The following is a 25,400-nucleotide window of genomic DNA, read 5'->3' as shown; positions in this document are numbered from 1 at the left end:
CGTCTAGTCCCCGGCTTCTCCTTTAGGCAGAGGTCACCTAGGGGAGGGCGTGACCGCGCCCCCAGACTTCTGCAGTGACTAGCTGTTGGGAGGACGTGGCTGTTTGTTCTGGAGAGAGGTAACTCTCACCTAGACAGAGTCTTCTAGTTCTTTCTAGAAGGAAACTGGTATGGAAATTACAGTCTTATCATTCTTTCTTCTAGGTTATCTTGAACGTTCGAAATACCTACCCTTACCTGATGCTGCCGATAAAGTTGGAATGGCTTTAAACTCAGTAAGTGATTAACTACTATCTTCCTGGACTTTTCTTTGTTCCCTTCTGTTATTTCCCGGGGCGTGTGTTGCTCGGCTTGTTCAGAGCTTTGGGTCCCGCCTGCCTGCGTGCGATCCGAGGGCACTGGGCAAGGTCTTCTGTACGTTACAGGTGCGCAGGAGCCAGGGTGTGGCCGCACAGCAGCTGCGCAGATGGGAGTCTCAAAGCTGTGGGTGGGTGTGTGGGGGGGGGATGTGGGTCCTTGCCTTGGCCTGTTCTCTCCCTGCTCTGACGGTGAGGAGGGGGCAGAGGACAACGTCAGTGTGGGGACCGATGGGGGCAGGACGGTGCTAAGAGGAGGTAAGTGCAGGGTGCGTGGGCCAGCGGACCGTTGTGTAGACCAGCTTCCTCATACGCCGGGGCAGAGCATGACTGACTGGGGTGTTGGGCGGGCTCTGTCTCCCTGGACGCCGCCCCCCCATTGGAGACAGTGCACTCTCTGTGTTCACCATCCCATCTCACCGGCTCCTTTTACCTCTTGTACACCTGGGAATAACTGCACTTAGTAAAGAGATGTGGTTGACAACAATTTTCTTGATCCTGTAGATGGAAAATACATTTGTCCCCCCCTACCCCCCACACACCCCTTTACTTGTTACTGCTATATATACTCCCTGGGCCCATTTTAAATTTCAAATCCACTGCACGGGAATCCACCAGGACGAACGACTGGGCTTGCTGCAGCCTTTCCTGGGTGGATGGCATGTTCTCAGAGGCTGCCAAGAGAGGCCAAACCTGCGTACTGCCTGTTTTTGCCTCTGGTGCCCTGGTTAGATGGGAGATTGCATCTCATTTTCTCTTCCTGTCTGCTGCATAGTCTTTGGACTTTTGAAGGAGGGCGTTGGTGAGTTATTAAGCTGGGAGCCTGCGTGTGGCTCCTTTCTTTATAATCACACTTCCCGGGAGGCTCCGTTTAAAATTCTCAGCATTGAGTTGCCTCTGTTCAGAGTAGCTGTCCTCTCTGAGATCGCAATCAATAAGAGATAAGTGGAGAAATTAATGAGTGGGAAGAAGGCCTGCGTGAGGACCTCAGTTGCTGATAGAGGGGCAAGTGTGGCTTCCCAGCCGGCGGGTGACTGAGGGGTGCTGACACAGGGAAGATCGTAGGCTGGTGGGGTCTAGACTTTGGGACCCAGAAATTCCATGCACAGGGACAGAGCTACAGAAGTCCACACACTCTCCAAGGAAAAAACCACGCATGTGCTGTACAGGGAGATTGTTTTAGGCAGAACTGCTCGGCAGCCCCCAGTTGTAAACCAAGTGCATGCCTTTAATAAGGGATGGTGAGGAAGTAGGATACGTTTTTATAAGGTAAGAGGAGATAGAAAAGGAATTGGCAAATAACATGCATAGGTAAATTTCTTAACCTGTGTCACTCACGCGTCTCTGAAAAATGGGTATATTTACAATTCTGGCATCGCTAGTTCGTAACTTGCACCCCATTCTCCAGGTATTGTTGACTCATCCCCAGACTTCTATACTTTTTCTTAAAACCTGAGTGTGTGAAATGGGCAAAGAGGGTCAAAAAGGTACAAACTGCTCATTATATGGTAAAAAGTCTGGGGCGTCAACTGTACGGCGGGGTGACTGCGGTTAACACCACTGCCTTGTGTGTTTGAAAGCTGCTAAGGACACAGATCTTAGAGAGCTCTCATCGTACGAGAAAAAATTGTAACTGTGGGGGGTGATGAACGTTAACTAGATTTATCGTGATGATCGTTTCATAATTTGTACAAACATCGAGTTATTATGTTGCATACCAGAAACTAATACCTTACATGTCCATTATACCTCAATAAAAAAAATGAATAGGAAACAAAGAAAACTAAAACCTATGGACAGTGAACTAAAACTTCTGGCTAGCTTTTGCTCTAGGTAAGTTTAGCTTTGGGCATCATTACAGATGCCCTAAAAGAACCTGCTGACTGCTTCCAACGTGGTGTCCATGCGCAGTGGGGCGGACAGGGTCCGGCAGAAGTAACGCCCATGCGAGGGTGGTTGGTAGGGTAATGTTGTGGGTGTAATAGTTTATGGTTTTAATTTTAGGCGAACACATCACCTAAAATGTCACATGGTGTGCTTGAGTGGGATATAGTTATGTTACAGAATTACGTGCTTATGATTTTGTGAGAAAAGATTTTGTAATAAAAAAGGGACATCATTTGTACTGGACCCTGTATTTAACCTTTAGGGTCATCAGGGTTTCATATTATTCATCTTCTTTTTAATTGTTTAGGGATTGCCGCCTGGTGTTGGACCTTACTACGAAAACCATGGCTTCCAGCCCGAAAGCCTGTACCCGCCGCAGCCTGCCAGGGCCCCCAGCGCCTTCTCGGTGTACCCCGCTCACTACTACCCACCTGAAGTGCCCCACTACACCGTGAGGGTGCTGACGAACACTTCGACACCCGCCATCCGCACGCAGCCCAAATCCTCCTCAGGGACATCGTGCACCTCAAGTAGGACCCTTTTTTGCATTTATTTCCTATACTGGAACCCAAATTTGGGGTCCCTCATCTTCTCTGGTGGGCTCTCTATCCCCACCAGCTCTATGGCCAACTCTCCTGCACTGCTGGGGCTGGTCTGCTTAACAGGCCTTCCCCCCTCCTCAGCTGTGTCCTAGCTGTTTGCTGTCGGGTGCCGCCTCCTGCCCCCAGGCCTTTCTCGGAAGCCTCTAGGCTACAGATCTTGGTGCTCCCTAACTCCTCGGTCCCAGCTTTGCTTCCCAGGATCATCTTTCAGGCTGGGCCTCTCTCACCGATCCTCGCCTGTGTGGTTTATCGTAAATAAATAAATGGCAAGCTCGGGACGCAGGAATCCACTATCTAACCTTTCCTTGTGGCACAGTTCCCTAGGCCCAGCCCACTGTGGTCGATCTCAATAAGGATTTTGTACTTAGGGAGTGAAGGGGCTTGTGAGGCTGTCTCGGCTTTAACGACCTGTAGGCGGACCTGCGTGGGCTGTAGGAACGAGGGCTGAGGGATCCACAGCGCTGTGTCCTTTGCTCATCACTTGATCGTGTGCCTCTTGGGCCCTCTCGGTCATCTCCGTTCTTTGCATGTGACTTTGTCTCCTTCCTCCCCGGACCCCTTCTTTTTCTTCTTAAGTGAAGAACTGCCCAGTGCCCCAGTGGACCGGACCAACCAGTCCTCTCCTGCAGTCCATGCAGTGGCCATCTCAACTAACGCGGGCACGGGCAATGTTTTGTTTACCTGGGGAGATGTGCATGCGTGTGTACAACTTATGTGGTTCCCGGTGAATGACAAAGCGAGTCTCCGTGGGCTCACCGCAGCATAGGTCATTGGAATGCATAGTGCCCGTGCTGTCGGGGCCCTGTGTTCCCTGCTGTCAGCCAGCCCTGGCCGGCACTCCTGGATTTTTGCTACCCTCCCCCTTCACAGGGCTCATTCTACATGCTCATTCTCTCTGCCGACTTCTGGTCCCTTCTATTCCAGCGTTTGCTACCCCCTCCCTGGTTCCAGCCCCTCAATCGTCTCTTCTCCTTGCCTGTGAGCTTCTCTGTTCCCTCCGAGCTTCCTCCCTGCCCCTCCATTACTATCTCTGCTCAAAGAAATGCTTGTCTCCACGCTGATGTCTTTCTCATGGTGGTTGGGTAGGTTGAGACCAGTGGTTCTCCATCGGGGGTGATTTTGACCCCCAGGGATATTTGTCTGGAGACAGTTCTGGTTGTTATAACTGGGGGGAGGGGGTTGCTGCTGGCCTCTCCTGAGTGGGTGCCAGGGATGCTGCTGAACATCCTGCTGTATATAGGATACCCCCAAACCAAGAAGGATCCAGCCGAGATGCCAGTCTGAGAGCTTCATTGGTCAGGGTGGTTGGGAAGGAAGCCAGGTGAAGAGGTTTAAGGAACCCCTCACAGCGGTACCTGCCTCCTGAAGGGGGAGGACAGCGCTCAGAAACAAGGGGTCCCTTCCTGAGGTCAGCACCTCTAGCCGGCGGCATCCATACCAATGACTAAAACCCAGGCCGACTAGAAGAGCCCGAGCCTGTGTTCACTTTTCCGGGATCTGGGGGAAACTTGGTAACGACGGGCAGCTGGATAGGAATGTAAATCTCTTGCCAGTCACTTTTATAAGAGAAGACTATGAGCCTACACATACAGTTTTTGCATTCTAAAATTGTCCTTTAACCTCTAAAATAGCTTACTGAACTCACCTTGGTATTATTTTCAGAACATTTTGTTGGGTTATTACCATATAAACCATGCAGGGTCCGGCACAAATAACACCTGTTTTTATTACAGAATCTTTTCTTACAAAATCATAAGCACGTAATTCTGTAACATAACAGTATCCCACTCAAGCACAGCCCGTGACTTTCTAGGTGACATGTTCGAATTACAACTATAAATTATCACACCCACATTATTACGCTACCAACCACACTCGAGCAGGCGTTACTTCTGCCGGACCCTGTGTATTTTATAAGTGGAATGTTTGGCCTTGGAAGTATTTTTTTCAGTAACATACTGTTATTGTTAGAGTAGTTGCAGGCTTACAGAAAAATTGAGTGTAGCAAGTCCGTGTGTACCTCCTCTCACCCCGAATTCTCCCGTTGTCTTGCTTCGGTGTGGGACGTCTGTGAAAATCCGACAGCCAACGTTGATATATTCTTATTAACTGAAGTCCCAGTTTTAAGTTAGAATTACACTGTTTTTATCACATATTCTGTTGGGTTTGACAAGTGGATAACGGCACATGCCCGTCACCGTCGCAGCACCCTACCGAATGGTTTCATGCCCTGAAAACCACCTGCTCAGCCTCCCTCTCGCCCCCCAACACTGGCCACCCCTGACCGCCTTACTGTCTCCGTAGTTCTGACTTTTCCAGAACGTCACAGAGTGGGAATCATACAGTATGTGGCCTGTCAGAGCCCTGACCGGACTTCGCATGTTACTTCCATAGCACAAATCCGAAGATCCCCTCCCCAGGAGTACGAGGGACATTCTTGGACTTGATGCCTCTGTTTGCTGTAGCTACGGTCACAGTGTGTACACATCTCACAGTTTAGGTTCAGAGAGTGAGGCTCAGCCAGCCTACGGTGCTGTTTCTAGTGAGTCCTAGAACCTGTGGGGCTGGATCAACGAGAGGCTCCATTGATAACAACGAAGGTAAATGAACAGTTAAGTCATCATTAAACTCAGCAGCAGACGCAGCTGCAACCAGCCCTGGGTCAAGTCTGGGCTGAGCAGGCACAGATGATAGAATGCTTGTCCACCAAAGATAACCCGGGAGGGCCCACTGCCCGTCATGAGAGCTGGGCGGATTTCCTGCCCCACACCCGAGAGGATACGACCACCTAATTTAATATCCCTTAACTCACCAGGCAAGCTGTTTTTCTTTTTCTCAAATAAAATGGCATACATGGAAGTCGTCCAAAGGAAACCACTCTCCTTGGCCAATGGGTGGTACTGGCCATGGGGATGTCTCCAGAGAGAGCGGCCCCTTTGACTCCACTCTGCCTGCCTAAGACGGAGTCCCGGTAGGCCAGGTTCTGAGAACGTGGCGGGGTGGCACTTGGCATTCCTCAAGACCTGTGGCCTTGACCTCACCTGTGAGCCTGGCAGAGCTGCAGGTTCATGCCTCCCTCACCCCCATCTGAATCAGAATCTCTGGCTGTGGGCCACAGCCGGGAAACTGGTCAGCAGGCTCCCCAGGTGTCCCTAAGCCTGCTGCAGTCTGTGAACAGACTGGAACTCGAAGAATGTGATAGCGTGGAGAGGCGTGGCTTTGAGCCCCAGTCACAGGGGTCAGCTCTGGTCTCTCCACTCCGGAGGCAGGCTAACCCTGCTTGACTTCCAGAAGCACAGAGGTGTACTTGCGGGTGTACCAGGCCTCCCCATGCCGACTTCCTCTCCAGCCTGGTGTCCTCCTCTATAAACTGAGGCGGTTGGTTGGAGGTTTGTTGAAATGCCTCCTGCCCCATCTCCCCTCTACCTCTCCACCTTCCTTCCCAGGAGGCTGCCAGGAAGACTGGGCCTGGGCTGCGCTCCGTGGAGGAACGGCTGGGTGTGAGGGCGTCTGGCGCTGCCCTCTGAACTTTGACACAACTTTTGGCTTATGTCCTGACCCATGATGGCATGTCAGTTAGTGTTCACTAGTGGACACTGGTTACATTTTCCAGAGTCTTAGTTCTTAGCTGAAAATGTTCCTGCTCTCAGACCAAAGTGCTGGTGTCAGCGCTGCCCAGCAGAGGGCCACACCGACAGCATGGTAGCCAGTGCCCACAGGGACCCCTGAGCACCTGACTTTACATAACTCTGTGGTCTCTGAGCCGTAAGTAGGGGAAGTGCAAACCCCCACACGTGGCTAGCGGCTGGAGCAGGCTGGTGAGGGTCGTGCACTGACAGCCTGTGGGGAGACTGCCCTGGGGGTGGTAGTTTTGGGGACATTATTATTATTTTGCTTATGCTTGTAATTACTGAAACAAGGTACTTTTCCTCTTTCAGGCAATTTTTTTACAGTAATCAGTAACAATTTTACAACCATAGTTTATTTTTTTCTTTAAAAAAAATTTTTTTTAGTTGTTCAATTACAGTTGTCCCTATTTTCCCCTCATTGCTCTCCTCTGCCCCGCCCTTCCCCCCTCTGCTACATTCAGTCCTCCCTTCCCGTTGTCCTTGTCCTTGGGTCCTTTATATGCATGTTCCTTCACTTGACCCTTCTCCTTCTTTCCTCTGTTAAAGATCATACTTTAAAATGTTAAAAAAGTTATTGATTGATTTGAGAGAGAGACACTGATTTTGTTGCTCCACTTGCTGATGTATATTCATTAGTTGATTCTTGCATGTGCCCTGATCAGGGTTTGAACCCTTGACCTTGGCACATCGAGACAACACTGTAATCAATTGAGCTACTGAGCCAGGGCGTGACCATACTTTTTAAAACAGCCTGACTTTATTGCATGCTGCGTTATATCATGGCTTCCTGCTTTTTGTCTCCAAAAAGCATCAGGGTTACTTTCATGGAACAATGAAGACCTCCTAGGATATGTCCTTAAAAGTCACATTTTTAAGTGCCTAAGAAATCATTATTTCTTGATATACTAGATGATAAAAGCAGTAGATAAAATTCGAGAGTGTGACTTCAGAAAAAACTTTGCGGAACATCTATAAAGGACACAGGGACAAAACGAAAGGGGGGGTAGGATCAAGGGTGGGAATTGGGGATGGCTGGGGTGGGGGGATTGGTGGGAGAGGATGGAGACAATGGTACTTGAACAACAACAAAAAATGTGGAAAAAATAAAAATAACTTATAAAACACACACACACACAAACTTTGCAATAAATTGTAAGCTTGTGTCTTTTTCTCAGAGACTAAGAAGGCGCTGTGCATCACCTTCGCCCTGGTGGCCATTCTCTCCGGGGCCGTGGTGGCCTCAGTCTTGCTCTGGAAGTTTAGTAAGTGCGGAGCCGCCCGGAGGCTGGAGAGGGTGCGACTCAAGGCCGGGGGTGGGTGCTCAGGCTGTCTCGGTGTGGTGTGCTGACCGTTCCGTGGCCCTGCTCTCTGGGCTGGGAATCCCTCCCACAGCCCTTCCTGGCGTTTCTCTCATAGAAACGAGCTGCTCTCTCTTTGCTTCTGTCTAGTCATGGTGTCGCAGAGTAACCACTCTTGGAAGCGGGCACACCTTTGTCCGGCTTGCATGCTTCTTCCTAACCCCATACCTTCTGCTTGCCGTGATGCACGGCGGGAGAAGTACTTCAAGTTCACCCCGTGCTTTGGGACACTCAGTGCCCTTGGCACTCTGAGCGCGGGCTCCCACCTTGGGGCCACACCCCGTCCCCTGCACCCCAGTGTGCAGCAGTGGCCACTGCTGGCCCCGCGTGCCCTCCCCCTGCCACCAGCCCTTTTCCACCAGCCTGGGGCCGCACAGACCCCCAGGGATCACCATGGGGCAGAGAAGATGGGGAGCCTGTCCAAGGCCAGGAGTCCTTCCCTCGCCCTGAAAGGAAGGCTCCCTTGGGGCTCTGTATCGTTGGCCTGTGGCCCCGTTTTCTTCAATATGTAGCAGCAAGGACATGCCCTGCCTCGTTAAAATTAAGGGGCAAGTTTCTTCCCCCTTGTTATGTGGGGTGGATGACAGAACTCTGGTGGGCTGGGGCAGTTTCCTTGGTTTCCGAGCCTGATGGCTGTCTCCCTCCCACCTCTCTGCCAGTGGACAGCAAGTGCGCAGGGTCGGGGATGGAGTGTGGCTCCTCGGGGACCTGCGTCAGCGCCTTTCAGTGGTGCGACGGGATCCTTCACTGCCCCAGCGGGGAGGACGAGAACCAGTGCGGTGAGTGGGGGAGTGCACGCAGTGGGGGGCGGGGGGCCGCCATGTCTGGTGCGTGATGGTGCAGGCCTGTGCCCTGCATGTCGGTGCATTCCGTCATGAGGCCCTACCTGGAGCCTTGGGTTAACTCCGACTTTCAGAGGAGGAGATGGGCTCAGAGAGGGCGTGCTCCTCGCCCTGCATCACACAGCTGTGGGGGGGACAAGACAGGGCCAGTCCCTGGTCCACGTCTGCTCCCACCTGCCACAGGACATCACTACCCAGCACTGGCCACGAGCAGCAGCTGTAAGGTGTGAAGTGGGGAGCACATGGAGTGTTTGTGGGTGTAACAGGGGAGGTGATGCTTATGGGCTGGGGGGGCTGCTGCCACTGACACCACACCCTCGAGCTGATAGCACCTCCCACGGTTGGTGCTAGGGAAAGACTGTCCACTTTGTGGTCATCTTCCCTCCCCTGCAGTTGTCCTCGGCGAGCTTCCCCTTCCTGCACATCCTCGCTTGCAGGTCAGGACAGCTGTGTGGGATGCGCCGTCTGTCCTGGCTGGTGGATTCCACCCTGACAAAGCCTGTGTCCAGGATGGGCCTCTGCCGCCCATGTGGCCCTGTGTCCCCGGGTGAATGCCTCGGACTCTGCGCCAGGGGCTCCCGGTTGGGAGTGTTTGTATTTGCAAGTGACTCATTCTTCAAACTTTGGGCACACTTTATTTTAGTGATGATGATAATATGTCTCCATTTCCGTACATGGAGCGGGGAGTTTTTGAGGCTATACACAAACACACATGTAAAGTACATACTCCCACACACTCACAGACACACCACACATACGAACACACACTGTCATGTCCACATAGCAGGTGTGCAAACACACGCTCTTGCAGACACACAGGTGTATGCACACACACACACGCCTGTTCGCCAGCCACTAACAGTTTATCTTCGAAGCAACAAATATGAGTTTTTGTTTCTCCTTCAAGCGAGATTTTGCATAAAAAAGCAAATATTGTTCGCATGTTAAGGCCATTTCCCAATGGTTACCATCCAGCTGACTCTGTAGCACATGCTGACAAATAAGCATCTGGGAAACGGGACACAGGCTCCTCCCCCTTTCCTACTGCGGCCCGGAGCTCTGCGTGTGGACACGCCCTCCTTACCAGTCCCTTCCCGGCGGGCGTTTGGTTCTGCCGAGCCTTCGCTGGCACTCGCTCGTGCCAAGTCCACGAGCACATGGTAGGAAACGTTCCCAGAAGTAAGCCGCTGCATCGGAGGGTTGTGCACCTGTGGCGTGCTAGGTCCTCCTCACTGGGGCGCTAATTTCTACATCGATAATTCATATAAAACCAAGTGGACAAACGTGACGTGTGTGATCTCTGCTGGAGCAGATGGTGCATGTGACGGGCCTCCAATCTGTCCTTGTGGGGAGGAAATACTTTTCCATGGGGTGTTCGTCTTCAGACATTGAGGAACGCCACCCAGCCCATGGAGAACATTCCAGAATGTGTAGAGGTTTCTTTCCAAGGGCCTCTATATGTAAATATAGAGAATATATATTCTTAACGTTAATTCTCCTTTCTACGTCTATTGCTGTGCTCTCTGTGAGTGTTAAGATGTCAGCGGAGGAACGGAAGGACCACTTGAGGTGGCACAGCTGGCAGACGGTTCGGACACCTGAGATTTGCTACAAGGGCAGATCTAAGTGCTCTCACCACAAAAGGCGGGCGGGCGGGAGGGAAGGAAACAAAGAAACAAGTTGCAGTGATGCATGTGTAATTCGTTTGACCCTGGCGATTATTGCCCAATGCATATGTCCGTGAAACACCAAGTCATACACCTCAAATATCTACAAATTTTACTTGTCCATTATACATCGGTAAAGCTGAAAAAAATCATGATACTTAAAAAAAAAAAAAAGCCCGCTTGAGACAAGCGCAGGCTCTCGGTTGCTTCAGCTGTCCTCCTAGTTTGCATTTGAATGCAACTAGTTGGAAGGGGGGGGGGAATCTCCCAAATTATCCACAAATCAAAAATGAAATGTCTCCTTTACTTTCTTTTTTTTAAAAAAAAAAGATTTTATTTATTTATTTTTTACAGAGAGGGGAAGGGAAGGAGAAAGAGAGGGAGAGAAACGTCAATGTGTGGTTACCTCTCACACGCCTCCAACTGGGGACCTGGCCCACAACCCAGGCATGCGTCCCAGACCGGTTCGCAGGCTGGCACCAAATCCACTGAGCCACACCAGCCACGGCTGTCTCCCTTACTGCCTGCCGTGCCAGGTTAAGGTTTATTTCCAATTTGGGAAGTATGTTTAATTCTGGTTACTTGTAAAAAGTAAGCAGACTGTTTTTTAGAGCGTGTCAGTTGTGCAGACGTTGAGCTGAGTACAGAGTTCCCGCGCCGCCCCACAGCTGCCTTTGTTTCTGATAGCCTGCCTGCGTGGGTACCTGCCTTACCGGGGATGAGCCAGCATTGATACGTTATTATCAACTAAAGTCCTGCGGTCACGGAAGGGTTCACTCTCGACATTGCGGACAAATGTCTAATGACATGTCTCCATTTTCACAGGGTCCCACAGAGTAATTTCACTGTCCTGAACTTCCCCAGTGCCCCACCTGTTCATCCCTCCCCCACCCCCACTGATCTTTGTACTGTCTCCATGGTTTCGCGTTTTCTGAGTGCCACAGAGTTGGAACCCTACAGTATGTAGCCTTTTCAGACCGGCGTCTTTCCCCTAGTAACATGCATTTTTGTGGCTTCATTGCTCATTGCTCTTTTAGCCCCGAGTCATGTTCTATTGTCTGGATCCAGTAGCTTTGCTTACCCCCTCACCCCAAACACATGGCTGGCTCACACGTGGCACATGGAATCACGCATCATGGAAGTGTTGGGAAATCATTAGACCAAGGTCGATAGGTCACGGAGGAATGTCAGTCACACAGTCCAGCCGGGCAGGGGCCACAGACGGGAGGCGACAGTGAGGGTCCCGCCGTGTACACTTCCAAGCCCACACACATTCCCCCCAAGCCACGGAGTTGGGTTTGGACCACGCTCTGGTCAGTCCAAGTCACGTAGCACCCCTCTCTGTGAGCGCCCGCCCAACTTTTCTCCCACAGGACGAAATGTTCTCAGAATTCTGAGTTGCGGCCACTTCTAGGGAGAGAAAGGAATGGAACTGGGAGGGGCTCACTCTGTATTTATAAAGTTTGACCTCTTTAAAAAGCTGCGGTTTTGGCAAAATGTGGATGAATTTCGAGGCAGAGCCTCACACGAGGTGCTGGCTCAGCCCTGGGTGCTCTGCCCGGGTCCAGGGTTTGGGCAAGAGACAGTCAACGTGCTGCTCGAAGTGACTGTCGAAAGAGCATTTTTCAAAAACCCTTTTATCTCATTCATTTATTTCTTGAAAGCAGTCTCGTCGAGATATAATTCACGTACCATAAGATTCGTCCATTCAAACGGTACAGTTCAGGGGGGTTTACATATTCAGACGTGTGCCGCCATCACCGCGATCGATTCTGGAATATTTTTGTCTCTTCAGAAGGAATCCTTGAGCTGGCACCCCTATCCCTCCTCCCAGCCCCTAAGCCCTAAGCCACCACCGATCTCCTTTGGGTCCCTGCAGAGTCCGACTCCAGACATTTCAGAAATGGAACCCTCCCCTCGTGTCTGGCTTCTGTCACTCAGCAGTGTCTTTGGGGGTCACAGATGTTTCTCGGGTGTCGGTGCTGCTTTCCCCTTTGTGGCTGAGTAGCATTCCATTGCACGCAGGGACCGTGCAGGGTGCGTTCACCCCTCGATGGACACTTGGGTTGTTTTGGCCGTTTGGCTGTGTAACTGTGCTGCCGGGAACACCCGTGGTCGAAGTTTTGCCTGAATCGCTGTTTTCAGTTCTTTGGGGTGAAGAGCCCTTTTCAGGAGGAGAGAAGAGTTTCGCGGCACCTCTCCTGGGTGGTCAGTGTGTGGGGAGAGGGAACTGGCCACCCCCGAGCCTTTGTGTCTCAGGTACGGGTGGGGCTCACGCGGCAGTTGGGTCGATTGCCTGGCACTCACGGGGCCTCTCTCTCCATGCAGTTCGTCTCTACGGTCCAAACTTCATCCTGCAAGTGTACTCGCCCCAGAGGAAGTCCTGGCACCCTGTGTGCCAGGACAACTGGAGCGAGAGCTACGGGAGGGCAGCGTGCCAGGACATGGGCTACAGGTGAGTTTGGAGCCCCACGGCCTCCCAGGGGGTGCTGGGGCACCCCAAGGAGAGTGACAGGCAGCAGAAACTTAGGAAAGACCAGTGGTTCTCGCTGCCCTTCCCTGGAAGTGCCAGTTGCAGACAGTTGTCTCCTTCCCAGAGCTAATTTGTCCAGTGGACGTGGAGCCCTGCCTGGACCTCCATCCACTCCTGGTTCCTCAGGACCCTCCAGTGCTGTGGTCCCCAGGGTCCAGGATGCTGATGGAGGGACTGCTGGGGTGGTGGGGCGTGAACGGGGAAGGTCAGCAAGAATAGACCCTGCACAACCTTCAGAGCATGCACGTGGGAGGCTATTGAATGGGAGGGAATTGGTCATCAGATTTATACAGGAGAGAATTATTTCCTGCACACAGCCACAGGGAAGGTGGGGGAGAAGCCAGTGTCCCCTCCCAGAGAGTCCCAGCCGAGTCTCACCAGAGCATGTCCGGGAAATGCTTGGCAGCCGTCTGGCTTCATGAGGAAAGGCTGTGGGACTTTGTGACCAGCGTCTCTTCCTGGGAGTGTCCCTGTGTAACCACCTGATAAGAACATTGGCATCTTAGCTAACGGAACACTTGGAAACGCCGCCCCCACTGCAGGGCTGAGTGACAGAGCGAAGCCCCCGCTCAGGACCCACGTTGACAACGGGGCGCGTTTTGGCATCTGGGCGATTTGTCGGATCATGTGCACACACGGGCCTTGCTCCCGTTTGTTTTCTTCTTCTGATCTTTAAGTTTTTCCGTGACCATTCAGCCCCCCACCCCCAATCACCAGGCGCTCGTCCACGTCCACAAGTCCTTTTTCCTTTTTGCTCAGTCCCTCCACCCACTCACCTCCCCCGCCCCTCCCTGAGCTGTCACCCTGCTCCCCATCTGTGAGTCTGTCCCCATTTTCGTTTCTTTATCCTTATCCAAACTAGATTAGAAACTTGACTGGTGGAGGATTCGACCTGATGCTTCAGGTTTATCAGATCGGGATGGTCATCACACAGTCACTTGTTTAAATCTCGTGATTTTGTCGTCCAAAATGCCAAGGTGTTTTTCTGCCCCGGCTTCGCACGCAGGCGGAGTTGTGATACAGCACAGGATTTGGGGTCGCTTACGACTTACCCATTCTTTTCAATGTGACTTGCTGTCCTTCTCAGGAACAGTTTCTACTCTAGCCGAGGAATAGCGGATGACAGCGGGGCCACCAGCTTCATGAAGCTGAACCTGAGCGCCAGCCACACCGACCTGTACCAGCAGCTCTACCACAGGTGTGTTTCTGTTCTCCTTTGGACAGTTTGTGATGAGGACGGCAGGGGGTGTCACGGGGCATCGCGGTCCCCAGCCTGGCCTTTCTGAGCTGCCATGCTGGGTTTGGCTGAGTTCTCACGGCAAGGAGCAAGGTTTACGCGCCGTTTCGTTGTGCCCTCTGCCCTCTGCCCTCTGTGTATTGGGTGATGTTGCCAAACCGAGCATCCACGCTGTTCTCTTTACTATCTGGACGTTAGAGCGCACCTGCTGTGCGTCAGGGAGGGCCTCTAGAACTGAGAGCACCTCCGGTTCTGGCCTGGTGACCCGCCCACCCCGCTTGCCAGGGACTGGGCTGGATTTAGCACTTAAAGTCCTTAGGGTCATTATTAGCAGAGGTAGTGTTCTTTCTTGTAAAAGACACAGTGTCCTTTGTGATTAAACCTTCCTCAGCTCCCAGGTCCCTGTCACAGCCCCCCCCCCCCCCCCCCCCCCCCGCCCGGTGGTTAGCCAGGCTGTCCACAGTGTCCACAGGCCAGGTGCTGTTTTAGGGAAGGGTGAGTTAATCACTCCGCCCCTCCTTTCCCGTGAGCAGGAGCAGGAGGCTGGGAGCAGGTACGCATTCCTGTCCGCTCTGGCCGAGGTGGCCCGGGGGGGTGGGGGGGGGGGGGCGACTTCTTCCCGAGGTTGGCTGTCCCAGGGAATGTGACAGAGTGAGCCCAGGAGGAGGGGCGTGCACAGCCAGGTGTGCCCATCAGAGCAGTGGGGCTGTGGTTCGCCCAGGTGAGACGCTGACACAGCTGCCTGGGCTGTCTGTGAAGGCTGAGTGTCCCTTTGTCTTCCTGGGTCACGTGAGGATTCTGGGCTGAGCAGGGCGGGAAGAAGGCTGCCCTCTCTCCGTGAGCTTCGTGAGCTCGGCGGAGCTGCGGCCTTTGGAAGAGGAGACTGTCATCGCCTGGCACATAGTCTCTCCTGTCGGTGGCAGAGGTGGCAAAGACTTTCCTTTGGTTTCCAGAAGTTGCCCTTCGATATAGTGGATGAAAAAGGGGCCACACACTAAACCTGAGGAGCTCGGGGGAGGCCTGCATGGTGGCCTTACAAACGCAGAGGTCGAAAGTAACCACAGAGGATGGCCTGAAAGTAGAACTTCCTACTTAAAAGTAGTTCAGGGAAGGTAGTCTTGTCCTCGGGCGGTATGTTTCTCTAACGAAGGCCAATCTTAACCGTAACTGAGCCTGTCTCTTATCTTTTTGCATCTCAGATAACACACCGTATAACAGACCTTTGGGATATCAAAGTAATTTGCTTTTTTTCCCAGACCCGTCAAAACACAATCAGTACCAGAGTTAACATGTTCATTGTTGACTGTTAACTCACCAATGCAAACAAGTGTGTCCCTGTTTTTCTCGATCTCATTCCAGAGATTTCTCCACTTTGCTTCCTCCCACCTCCCTAATCGATCATCAGTAAATTTCCTGGAGCCCCCTCATGCCTCCTCCTTGGACGCTAACGTATAAAATAAGGTGCAAAACTGCCCTTCTCCCGAGCATTTTCTCAGTCCGTTGAGATTTTGCTTCCTGGAAACTCATCAGATTGGCGCAAATAAACTCATAAAGCATTCTTTTGGGTTTGGGCATTTCCTGCATTGACAATATCTGAGTCTCTTGGCTCCCAGGGGGGTTCACCCGAGGGGCCACACGGCGCTGCTGTGTTGTCAAGGAGGATCGACCTCACGATTCTTAGGAAACACCTTGTCTTGGGAACGTGTTCTCTTGGCATTGCCAGGGTCCCTCAGCCAAAGGGCACCAGGCCTCACCTAAAGTCCGGGGGACCACGGAGCCTCTCTGTTGGAAGGTGTTGGAAAGGACTTTGAGGGTTTGGGCTCCGTCCGGGTCATTTGGGGAAAGGGTCAAAGAAGCAGGGATTCGCTTTGGATTGGCTGCTGTCAGGAATTGAGGGTGATTCTCAGGTTGGCATCTGTGGGCTTCTTTTCTTGGAAGGGGTGGCAGGAGGCCAGGCTACCTCCGGGGCTGGCAGATGAGCTGTAGCCGGCGGGTGGTCGCTGGTTTGGACCAGGCTGCCGGTGTGTCTGTTCTCGCAGGAGCCTGCAGCGCGCTTGCCTGTGGGCTGGCCTGATGCTGGTGTCCCCTGTGGGTGTGCAGTGGGGTGCGGCCAGCCGTGCCTGCGGGAGGGCAGGGGCGGCTTCTGTCCTCCTCAGCACCTTAGGAGGACACGCTGTGACAGGATGTGTGCTACTTCTTCCTCGTCCCTCACCTCGCGTGGTTACCTCCCGAACAAGTACCTTTCTTTGCTTCTGCTCCCAGGCAAGTAATCGACAGTGTTGTTTTCTGTGCAGATGTAAAGCAGCCATAAAAACCAAAGTTCACCAATGGTTCCCTTAAAAACTTAGAGGACGATTTTAAATTCCAGATGAAAAATAACGGCTTCTCTCTCTCTCTTCCTCCCATCCTCTCTCTCTAAAAAGGCAATGAAAAAATGTCCTTGCGTGAGGATAATAATAATAATAATATAATAATAATAATAGCTGACGCTGTTGTGTGCTTGCCCTCAAAACCGCCTTATGAGTTGGTGCTGTAAGTGGCCCATTCTGCACATGGGAAACCGAGGCACAGAGGTTAAGTAACTTGCCCAGGGACACACGAACCCACGCTCCGTGTCTGCCCTTCACCACTGCCCCCCGAGGGGACTCGCTCTCCTGACGAGCCCTCAGTTACCGGCCCTTCCACGTCTGGGAGGCGGGGGCTGGGACGTCGGAAGAAAATGTCCATTCCTGCGTGTGTGTGACCAACATTCTCTTTCTTCTTTCGCAGTGATGCCTGTTCTTCAAAAACCGTGGTTTCTTTACGCTGTATAGGTAAGGGAGTCCTGCTTTCCCTTTTTGTGTTTCAAGAAGGGACACCTTCTGTGCATTCGGACAGGTACCCCTGTGTCTTTGGGAAGGTGGGGAGAGAAGGGGCCACACTCTTGAGCCACTCTGAGGTGGGGCCGGAGGCCTGCGGGTGCCCGCATGCTGGGTCTGGGTTACTCAGGGTTTCTGAACCCATTAGCAGCAGGGAAGGCTCTGTCCCTGTGTGCCCTCTCTGGGACGGCCTTGTCCTGTTCTTTTAGGGGCTCTTGGTCTTGAAGTTCAGCTTTTCTGTTTGAAGGGGTGAGGCCAGCAGGTGCCACCAATGGCCGCATGTCCCAGTGGTCCTGGCAGGGGCTTCCCAGCCAGACTGGGCTTCTTTAGGTACCAAGAGAGCATGGTGCCCATCCTGCCCTCGGGCCCTACTGGCCACCTGCTGGGGAATGTGACCAGCACACAGGAAGAAATTCCTCCTTCACTTAGTTCAGGCATCTTGAGCATTCCGTCGCTCCAGAGGATCCCAGGGCCTTGGTCATCCAGGAGCCCCTAGCTGGGCATCTGGAATCTCAGTGGCAGCAGACATGGTGCTTCCCGGGGTGGGGGTGGGAGTCCCAGGGGGCTGGAGCAGTGTCCTGGCATCCCACTAACCAGAAAGAAACCAGGACATGTTCTCGACAAGTCAGATCCCAAAGCGGCTGAATGAGAGGGGGCAGCAGCTGTCCACCAGCCTGGTGGGACCTCTGGGACGGGAGCCGTTGGGGCGCACTCTGTGCGGGTGGGTGTCGGGATGGGGCGGGGGGCCCAGATTCTGCTCCCTGGCCAGCTGCATTGTGCTTGTCATCTTCAGAGTGCGGGGTCAACAGGAAGATGGGCCGCCAGGGTCGGATCGTGGGCGGGACGAGCGCCGCCCCGGGGGACTGGCCCTGGCAGGTCAGCCTGCACGTCCAGAACGTCCATGTTTGCGGAGGCTCCATCATCACCCGCGACTGGGTCGTGACGGCCGCCCACTGCGTGGAAGAGTATGTTCACGGTGGGATGAGGGCTCCTGGGTTTGGAGGTGACTCTGTGACCATGTGACCCTGGGCAAAATCTTTTGACCTTTTAAGCTCCGGTTTCCTTGTGTATAATTGGGGGGTCCTAATGGTGCCCAACTTTGTGGCATTGCTGGGAGGGTCAGATGAGCTGCTACACATGAAACATGTGGCCAAGCCCAGCCCTCAGCCAGCACGCACACAGCGCCCCCCACATGCAGGGTTCTGGGAGCAGGGATGCCGGGTGCGGCTGGGGGGGCCACTGTCCTTTCCTGCCATCTCGGGGGCTCTGGGTGATCAACCTCGGAGACAGCCACTCAGACACGCTCAGAATTTTGGGGTCACGTGTCAAGTTTTGAGGAAACCTCACTCACCAGAGCTCTTTTTCTGGTTCAGAGTGTGGCTGGGCTGGCTCGGCTGTATGGCCTCGGGCAGTTCACTCAAGGCATCTGAGCCTGGCGTCTGATCGACGTGTCTGCACCCATGGGGCAGGTGTGCCTGCTCCGCCTGACCCCCGAGGGCTGTGGGGGAGGCTGAAGGGAGCAGTGCTTGTTCCCCAAGCTTCACCCCTCTTTCCCTCCCCTGATCGCTTGCTAGGGTTTGGGGTGCTCTTCATGAGAAGCACCTAGACAAGGTAATGCCTAGATGGCTGTAGACCTAGAGTCTATCCCTCACCACACATTTATTAAGCACCTACTGTGTGTCAGGAAATGGCCTAGCATATATAGGTAGGAAAGACCTGGTCCTGCTAGAAGTGAGGTGTAAACCTCTGAGAGGCATCGAGTCCAAGAAAAAACGTTCTTGGAATTGCTGCTGCCGGGGCTTAGAAGAGGCACAGGACCCGCCGGGGAGGTGGAGCGGGGGCTGGAAGGAGGGAAGGTGGAGGCCGTGCTGGGGTGCGGTGAGGACAGCCCGAGGCCTCCTCGCCTGTCCCTCTGGGTCGTACAGGCCGTGTCAGTCCTGGGACCCTTGGCTTCCGCAGATGGCTTTTGACCCTTGAGTGAGAGCTTCACGCCTGTGGCTCCGAGGTGCTGAGTGGCCTTCATGTCTCTCTTCCAGGCCTCTGAACAATCCACGGCACTGGACGGCCTTCGCGGGAATCTTGAAACAGTCTTCCATGTTCTATGGTGACGGCTACCGAGTAGAAAAAGTGATTTCTCATCCGAACTATGACTCCAAGACCAAGAACAATGACATCGCTCTTATGAAGCTGCAGACGCCTCTGCCTTTCAACGGTACGTTCCTTTGTTCGTGGGGCTCGAGGTGTGTGAGCAGTGTTGACCAGATCGGAAGGAGAGGTTGATTGGAAATAAACGTGTGCTGTGATAAGCAGAAGGAAGGAATTTGTGTCGAGTTTGGGGGGATGTGCGGGAGGGTTGGCTGATGGCAGTGCGCTCCCCAGAAGCCAGATCACCCGAAAACATGCCCCTGTGTGTAGGGGGAAGCAGTGACCAGCACGCTTTCCTCCGCGGCAGTTTAGTCAACGCAGGAGCTGCAGAGAAGGGTTTCAGCCACTGCGCCCTGCCGCCCGGGGCTGGCTAATTCTTTGTGGGGGGCTGTGCACTGCTGGGCCCTGCCCACTAGCTCATGGTATGTTTTCTTCTTGAGACAGACAGAGTGAAACCTGTGTGTCTGCCCAACCCAGGCATGATGTTGGAGCCAAAGCAGCCCTGCTGGATTTCCGGGTGGGGGGCCACCTACGAGAAAGGTGAGGCTCCCGGGCACGTGAGTCTGCGGGTCCCGTGACACAGCGCTGGGTTTGGAAGTGGGAGACCCGGGTCTCCATCCGGGTGCTGCTCCTGAATGGTTGGATGGCTCGGGGCAGTTCTCAGTCCTTGTGCCTCAGTCTCGCCCTCTGCTGACTGGGAAGAATCCTACCTGCCCTACTTAACACACCGCGTTTGTGTCAAGGTCAAATGGGACAAGGTGTGGAAACTGCTTTTCCCGGAATAACGGCTTTGTGAGTGTGAGAAGTGTAAAATCACCCTGTGGTCGTGTTTTGTGGTTGCTGACAGGCCACCCTGGAAGTCAGCTGCCCTCTGATGGCTGAGGGATAATGGACTTGGTGGGGGTGGGCATGCGTGGCCCGTGATGGCCTTTGTCCTGACCCCCCCAGAGAGGGAGAAGGAGCTAGACCCCCACCTCCAGCATAGGCCTGCTCCACTTCCTTCAGCTGTAATTTCCTTCCATCTCAGATGATTTTCAGATGAAGGGACTCTGGCTGTTTCGTTTCTGTGGAGTGCGGGAGTGCCTGGTGGTGCAGGGGAGCATATATATCGCTCACACCCTTCTTCCTAACAGTGTTCAGGGTGCACATACAATGAATCCTTAGAACAAGGTGCAGAGGACAAGGGCTGGCGATGTGCGGGCTCTTTGGGAGACAGTGGTGGTGGGTGCCTCATCTAAAGGAAGTTACTACAGCCGAGCCTTCAGCTGCAGGCAAGGCTGCACAGCAGCCAAGGTGAAAAGGAAAAGCAGCAGATCGTGGGTGGAGCCCCTGCTGTGGTGGGAATGTACCAGTGAGCGAAGTAAGATGGAAATCTCTGCCCTCAGAAACTTCCCTTCCTCACGTGGATGTCTGAGGCAGGATGAGGTCTGACCAACTGGAAACATAACTATGGTTGCTTTGAAGGGGGCTGGCTGGAGGTGTGGTCAGGGAAGACTTCTTGGAAGAGGTGACACTTGAGCTAACATTCTAATGACAAAAATGTGTAAGGAGCAGAAGGGCCAGTGTGGCTGGGGCATGACAAGCCAGGGGCAAAGGGTGGGTTTGTGCCAGGCCTTGTAGGTTATGCTCGGGGCACCGGCTTTTATCCCTTGCAAGATGGGGAGTGTCTACAGTTTCCAGTAAGGGAGTGACAGATCTGATGGCTGTCCCAGAAAGGATGTGGGCAAGAGTAGGCAGAACATGAGGGTGAGGGGACCCCTGCTGTGGTCCTCCATGACGAGTTGGCGGCTCAGGCTTGGGTTTGGGCACAGACGAAGAGACCGTGTAGATTTGGGATAGAGCCACCAGATCTGCTGATGGATTGAATGTCAGCAGGGGCAAGAGTGACAAGTCAAGGGAGGACGGCTTCCCACTTTGTGACAGGAGCCCCAGGGGGGTGGCGTGCCATGTCTGAGCCAGGGGGCACAGATGGTAAGGATGGCAGTGGAGGATGGGCAATGTGAAGTTCGCTTTCAGCTCAGTGAGCCCGTGGCGCCCAGAAGCCACCACGTGGAGATAGCAAGGTGGGAAGGGAGAAGTGGGGACAGCAAGTGCCGGTGATTGTGCGGAGAAGTTTGAGAAGTGAGGCAGCGCGTGGAGGAGGGTGCGGGATCGAGAAAGGCCGGTTCGCTGATGGTCCAGCCATGAGGGAGGCAGGTTGCTCCGACAGAAGCCAGTCCCTGAGTGATGACCGGGGGTGCTCCCGGAACACGGGTGGAGTTCCACAGCCCCACGGCAGGCCGTCTTCTGCCTGAAACCAGAATCTAGAGCTGCATTTGGCACAGACCCGCCAGCCAGCTGCGAGGATGCCCCAGGCTCCCCAGATGATGGCTTGGGAGGTGGAAGGAAGGAGGGGCAGGGGCAGGGAGTCCCCCCTCGTTCTAGTGTCTGCTGCGCCTAGCCCCAGGAGGGGGTCCACTCCTCCCGTGAGGGCCGGTGGCCGCACTGGTTCCGCCACAGCACGGTCTGTCTGTCTCAGGGAAAACGTCGGACTTGCTGAACGCGGTGATGGTGCCCCTGATCGAGCCCGCGCTGTGTAACCACAGATACGTGTACAACAACCTCATCACGCCCAGCATGATCTGCGCCGGGTACCTGCAGGGGAACGTCGACTCCTGCCAGGTGACTGCAACTTTCCGCTCGCCCTTTGGGCCTCGCCCACCCCACCGAGCGGATGAGCCCCTCTCTCCGCCGACGAGAGAGAGGGTTCCATGTCCCTGGGACATGGTGTCAGCTCTGGGGCAGCTGGGGAACATCCTGGCAGCTGATGGTTATGGTGCGAAAGGTTCTGTACTATCGACCGCACCCCAGGTCCCTGCTTCCTCCAGAAGGGTTTTTTACCCAACTCTTAGCTGACATAGACTGAAGTTCATCGCTGGTATAGTCTCTTTGGGGGCTTATATTATGTGCTCTTACCTGTTGGAGGAGATGGGAAACCCACAACCCACTCGGACGTCCTGCTGAGAACCCCGCCTGACCCCCTGACCCCCGTACCAGGTCAGTGGTGCGTGCGCAGTTGTGCATTTGAACTTCCGTTCTGTTCCTTGCTCTGCCCCCCAGGGTGACAGTGGCGGTCCTCTGGTCACTCTGAAGAACAGTGTCTGGTGGTTGATTGGGGAAACGAGCTGGGGGTCCGGCTGTGCCAAGGCGAATAGACCAGGAGTGTACGGAAACATGACGGTGTTTACAGACTGGATTCACCAACAAATGAGGGTAATTGTCCCGTCCTCCTGACCAAGACGCTGTGTCAAAGCCCGGGTGTCCACAGCTGTGGCCCCGCTGCGGGGAGCCGACTGCCGCCCACCTGTTGGCGTGACGCAAACAACGCCTCTCTTGACGATTTGCATTTAGCATCGCCCGCCCCCCAGCCGCCCCTGCCCATGTCCCCTGTCACCACTGGTTGGCCTCGCTTACGCGCTGCCCAGTGGCACTTGGATGAAAAAAGTCTGGGGCTCAGCTTGGCAGGGAGAACCTTACACATGGGCTTGTGCTCTGCTCTGTGGGCCCGCTGACCTGCACAGTGCTGGCTCAGCGGTGGGGAGCCAGCCTCCTCACATGCAAATTTTGGTGAAGGGCAGAAAGCACAGACTCGCAAATCTGAGTTGTGACTTTGCCCTGTCCTTTTTTGGACTGTTGAATGCACCCTGGGCAGGTCCCATAGTTTGGGGGTGGGGAGCAGCGGGGGTCCTGTGCAAACAGAGATGGTGAAGATGGGAGGTCCCAGGGGCTGCCCGTGCGGCCCTGCCCTCTGGGACTCCAGGCCCAACCATGCTGCTTAGCAGAGGCGTCTTCCTGGGCACTGCTCACATCCTTCAAAGGGCTGAAGTAATTTTAGGACTGTATAAAGGTAACTACTCCTTAACTGTTAAGGAGTTGAAATTACATTCGGCCCTTTGAAGGCAATGGCGAGGCTGATGTGGCCCCCGGGGATAATGAGTCTGACACCCCTGCTGTAGGGGAATCATTTCCTTTTGTCCCGTTCAGCTTGCTCATTTGGTGTATGAGTGCCTTGTCAATGGGGGGGGGGGGGGAAATAATTTCCTACTTTTGTTTATCTTAAGAAAATAATATCATTTCTTCTTCCTTTTGAACAGGCAAACAGCTAATGTGCCTGGCCCTGTCCTTGACACCGTTCCGTGAGAAAATGAAGGGGCTGATGTTTAACTCCCTGAGCATAATGTATTTTTAGAAATGATTCGGAGGTCCTTTCATTTTGATTAAATAGTGAACTTGTCTGTCGTTGGCACTCTTCACAGTTCTGTGTGGGCCACGGTGGCTGCTCCCTGGGTCGTGCTCCCCGACCTCTAGTCCAAAAGGGGTGACAGGTCGGCTGGATGTGGGTGCCGAGGACTGATGCAGGGCAGAAGGATGGAGTTCGCCACTGGCATCTTTCTTCCGAGCCCACCCAGAGGATGCCCATGGGGCGGGGGGCCTCCCAGCCACTGTGGGGCAGCTTGAGACAAAGCCAGGTGGGACAGCCACCCTCTGGGACCCTGCTACAGAGGGCCATGTGGGGTAGCCCCAGGGCCTGTCCCCACCCTGCAAACGTTTTTACTGATCATTTTTTAAGTGCCTTCTTAGCAGCCCAGGATGGTGGCTAGAAATAAAGGGACCAGCCCTTCATGGGTGATGACTTGATTGTCACTTGAAAGGGCATCAGAAACCTTTTCTTTTTCTTGGGGGGTGGTGGTGAGTGTACAGACAGAGCCCCTGGAGCAAGGACCACCATTGCCGCTGAGCACTGTGGGGGGCTGGTGGCCACCGCCGGTTGGGTGCGGCTCCATCCTGGTGCACCAGCCTTACCCTCTCGCCCTCCTCCCCAGCCCGCCTCCCGCCCTCCTGGGAGAGATGTGCTGGCCCCGTGGTTCTCACAGGAGGGCCGAGTGCACAGCGTGCTGACCCTCTTCTGCCTGCTAATCACAGGAACTTGCGGTCACCTGGGGAGATCAGGGATGTGTGATTCACGGCACACTGTTTCCACGGAGCGTTTCCACGGAACGTTTCCACGCGTTACTACCTCAGTGCTCATGGAATCTGGGCTGTGATGCCTCTAAGTAGTTGCTACATTTGGTTCTTTGAAATTACTGTCCTTGCCAATTCGAGCTGCTTTCACAAGGGACTGGCTTGTAATTTCATGTTCTGGAAATGAGTTTGCTGAAGAACAGAACCGTACTTGCAACAAAGAAGACAAAGGTGTATTTTGGACTCTGTGTGGCCCCTCCCGGCCCCAAGGTTCCCCTGGAGGGGGGGGTCATGCTTGACTCGCCAAGGAGGGGGAGGGTCAATGGTCTTCTGGGACTATTTCCCCCGAGGTTCTGCTTTTGGTCCCGAGCACTGCTTTCCAAGAATGAAATGATTCTCCTGCTAGGAGTCGGAATGTAAGGTTACACAACCCCGTTCTCAGGGCGCTCTGTTCCTCGGGCGGGGCAGTGGCGTTCCCAGAGGTCTCCCAGACATACGGCACTGAGGGGCCTGCCCCCCCAAAGCCCGTTATTTAATGAGCCCTGTCTTTGTGAGAATGTGTTTCTCTGCCAGTGCATCTTTTTATTTATGTGACCCCTGTTTGTCTTCTGTTTTGTATCGTTTTTTAACTGTAAAATTGAATTGTGAAATGTACAAATAAATTATACTTTTTCCCCCCAAATATTTACCGAGTCTTTGGAGCCGTGGTCGGCCTCGGCGGAGGATGACGAGTGCAGACTTTCGCCACATTCACAAAAGCACTGCTAGTGTGGAACGGCGGGTCACGACTGAATGTTAGTGAAGAGGCAGGCTCCCAAACAAGAGATCGTGAGTGATGAGGGAGTATCTGAAAACGTCCACGCGGGCAGTTGATCATCTTTTCCGTTATGTTTTTCACTTTGGATCCATCCTGTGAATGGTTTTCCCTCAGGATGGGGCCGGCTTCATCTAAAGGATCTAGCCAGAATGCGGGGACCAGGGAAATTCTGGTATTTTTGTATGTAAAGCTTTATAAAAACCAGTTCATTTGCTTACTATAAAATGATCCAAAATGCTAATAGTCGAGTGCAAACATGAGTATTAATGAAAGTGCGTAATTTGTGCTGATCCTTTTGTGGCCACTCGCATCTGAGCCCGAGGGAAGTTCCTAGCCTGGAAACACGCCCCACCTGGATTCCCCTCCTGCTGACTTGTTCTCAGAACCAACCATCTGGCTTTACACTGGGGCTGGTCTGTTTGCAGCTTTCTCTCTGTTTTGCGTCCCAATCCGACTCTGATTTCAGAGC

The 25,400-nt window shown here is 53.6% G+C and overlaps 1 protein-coding gene across 3 annotated transcripts in view; it reads left to right on the top strand.

The window, feature by feature from the left end:
* Nucleotides 1-23,391, top strand: part of TMPRSS2 (transmembrane serine protease 2) — a 31,614-nt gene extending 8,223 nt beyond the window's left edge. For all 3 annotated transcript variants that reach the window (XM_024561824.3, XM_024561832.3, XM_045196002.3), the window contains exons 2-14: nt 204-274; nt 2,550-2,772; nt 7,649-7,735; nt 8,491-8,610; nt 12,669-12,795; nt 13,961-14,071; nt 16,880-16,923; nt 17,762-17,933; nt 19,005-19,180; nt 19,558-19,653; nt 21,632-21,774; nt 22,213-22,365; nt 23,247-23,391. In XM_024561824.3, the coding sequence (XP_024417592.2) occupies nt 260-274; nt 2,550-2,772; nt 7,649-7,735; nt 8,491-8,610; nt 12,669-12,795; nt 13,961-14,071; nt 16,880-16,923; nt 17,762-17,933; nt 19,005-19,180; nt 19,558-19,653; nt 21,632-21,774; nt 22,213-22,365; nt 23,247-23,258 (1,479 nt within the window). In that variant the 5' untranslated portion in view covers nt 204-259 and the 3' untranslated portion in view covers nt 23,259-23,391. The remainder of the gene's footprint in view (nt 1-203; nt 275-2,549; nt 2,773-7,648; nt 7,736-8,490; nt 8,611-12,668; nt 12,796-13,960; nt 14,072-16,879; nt 16,924-17,761; nt 17,934-19,004; nt 19,181-19,557; nt 19,654-21,631; nt 21,775-22,212; nt 22,366-23,246) is intronic.
* Nucleotides 23,392-25,400: the final 2,009 nt, after the last annotated feature.

Source organism: Desmodus rotundus, chromosome 2, assembly GCF_022682495.2.
Source record: "Desmodus rotundus isolate HL8 chromosome 2, HLdesRot8A.1, whole genome shotgun sequence".
NCBI lineage: Eukaryota > Metazoa > Chordata > Mammalia > Chiroptera > Phyllostomidae > Desmodus > Desmodus rotundus.
Note: the sequence above shows the minus strand (reverse complement) of the source record. Positions and strands in the feature narration are given on the sequence as shown.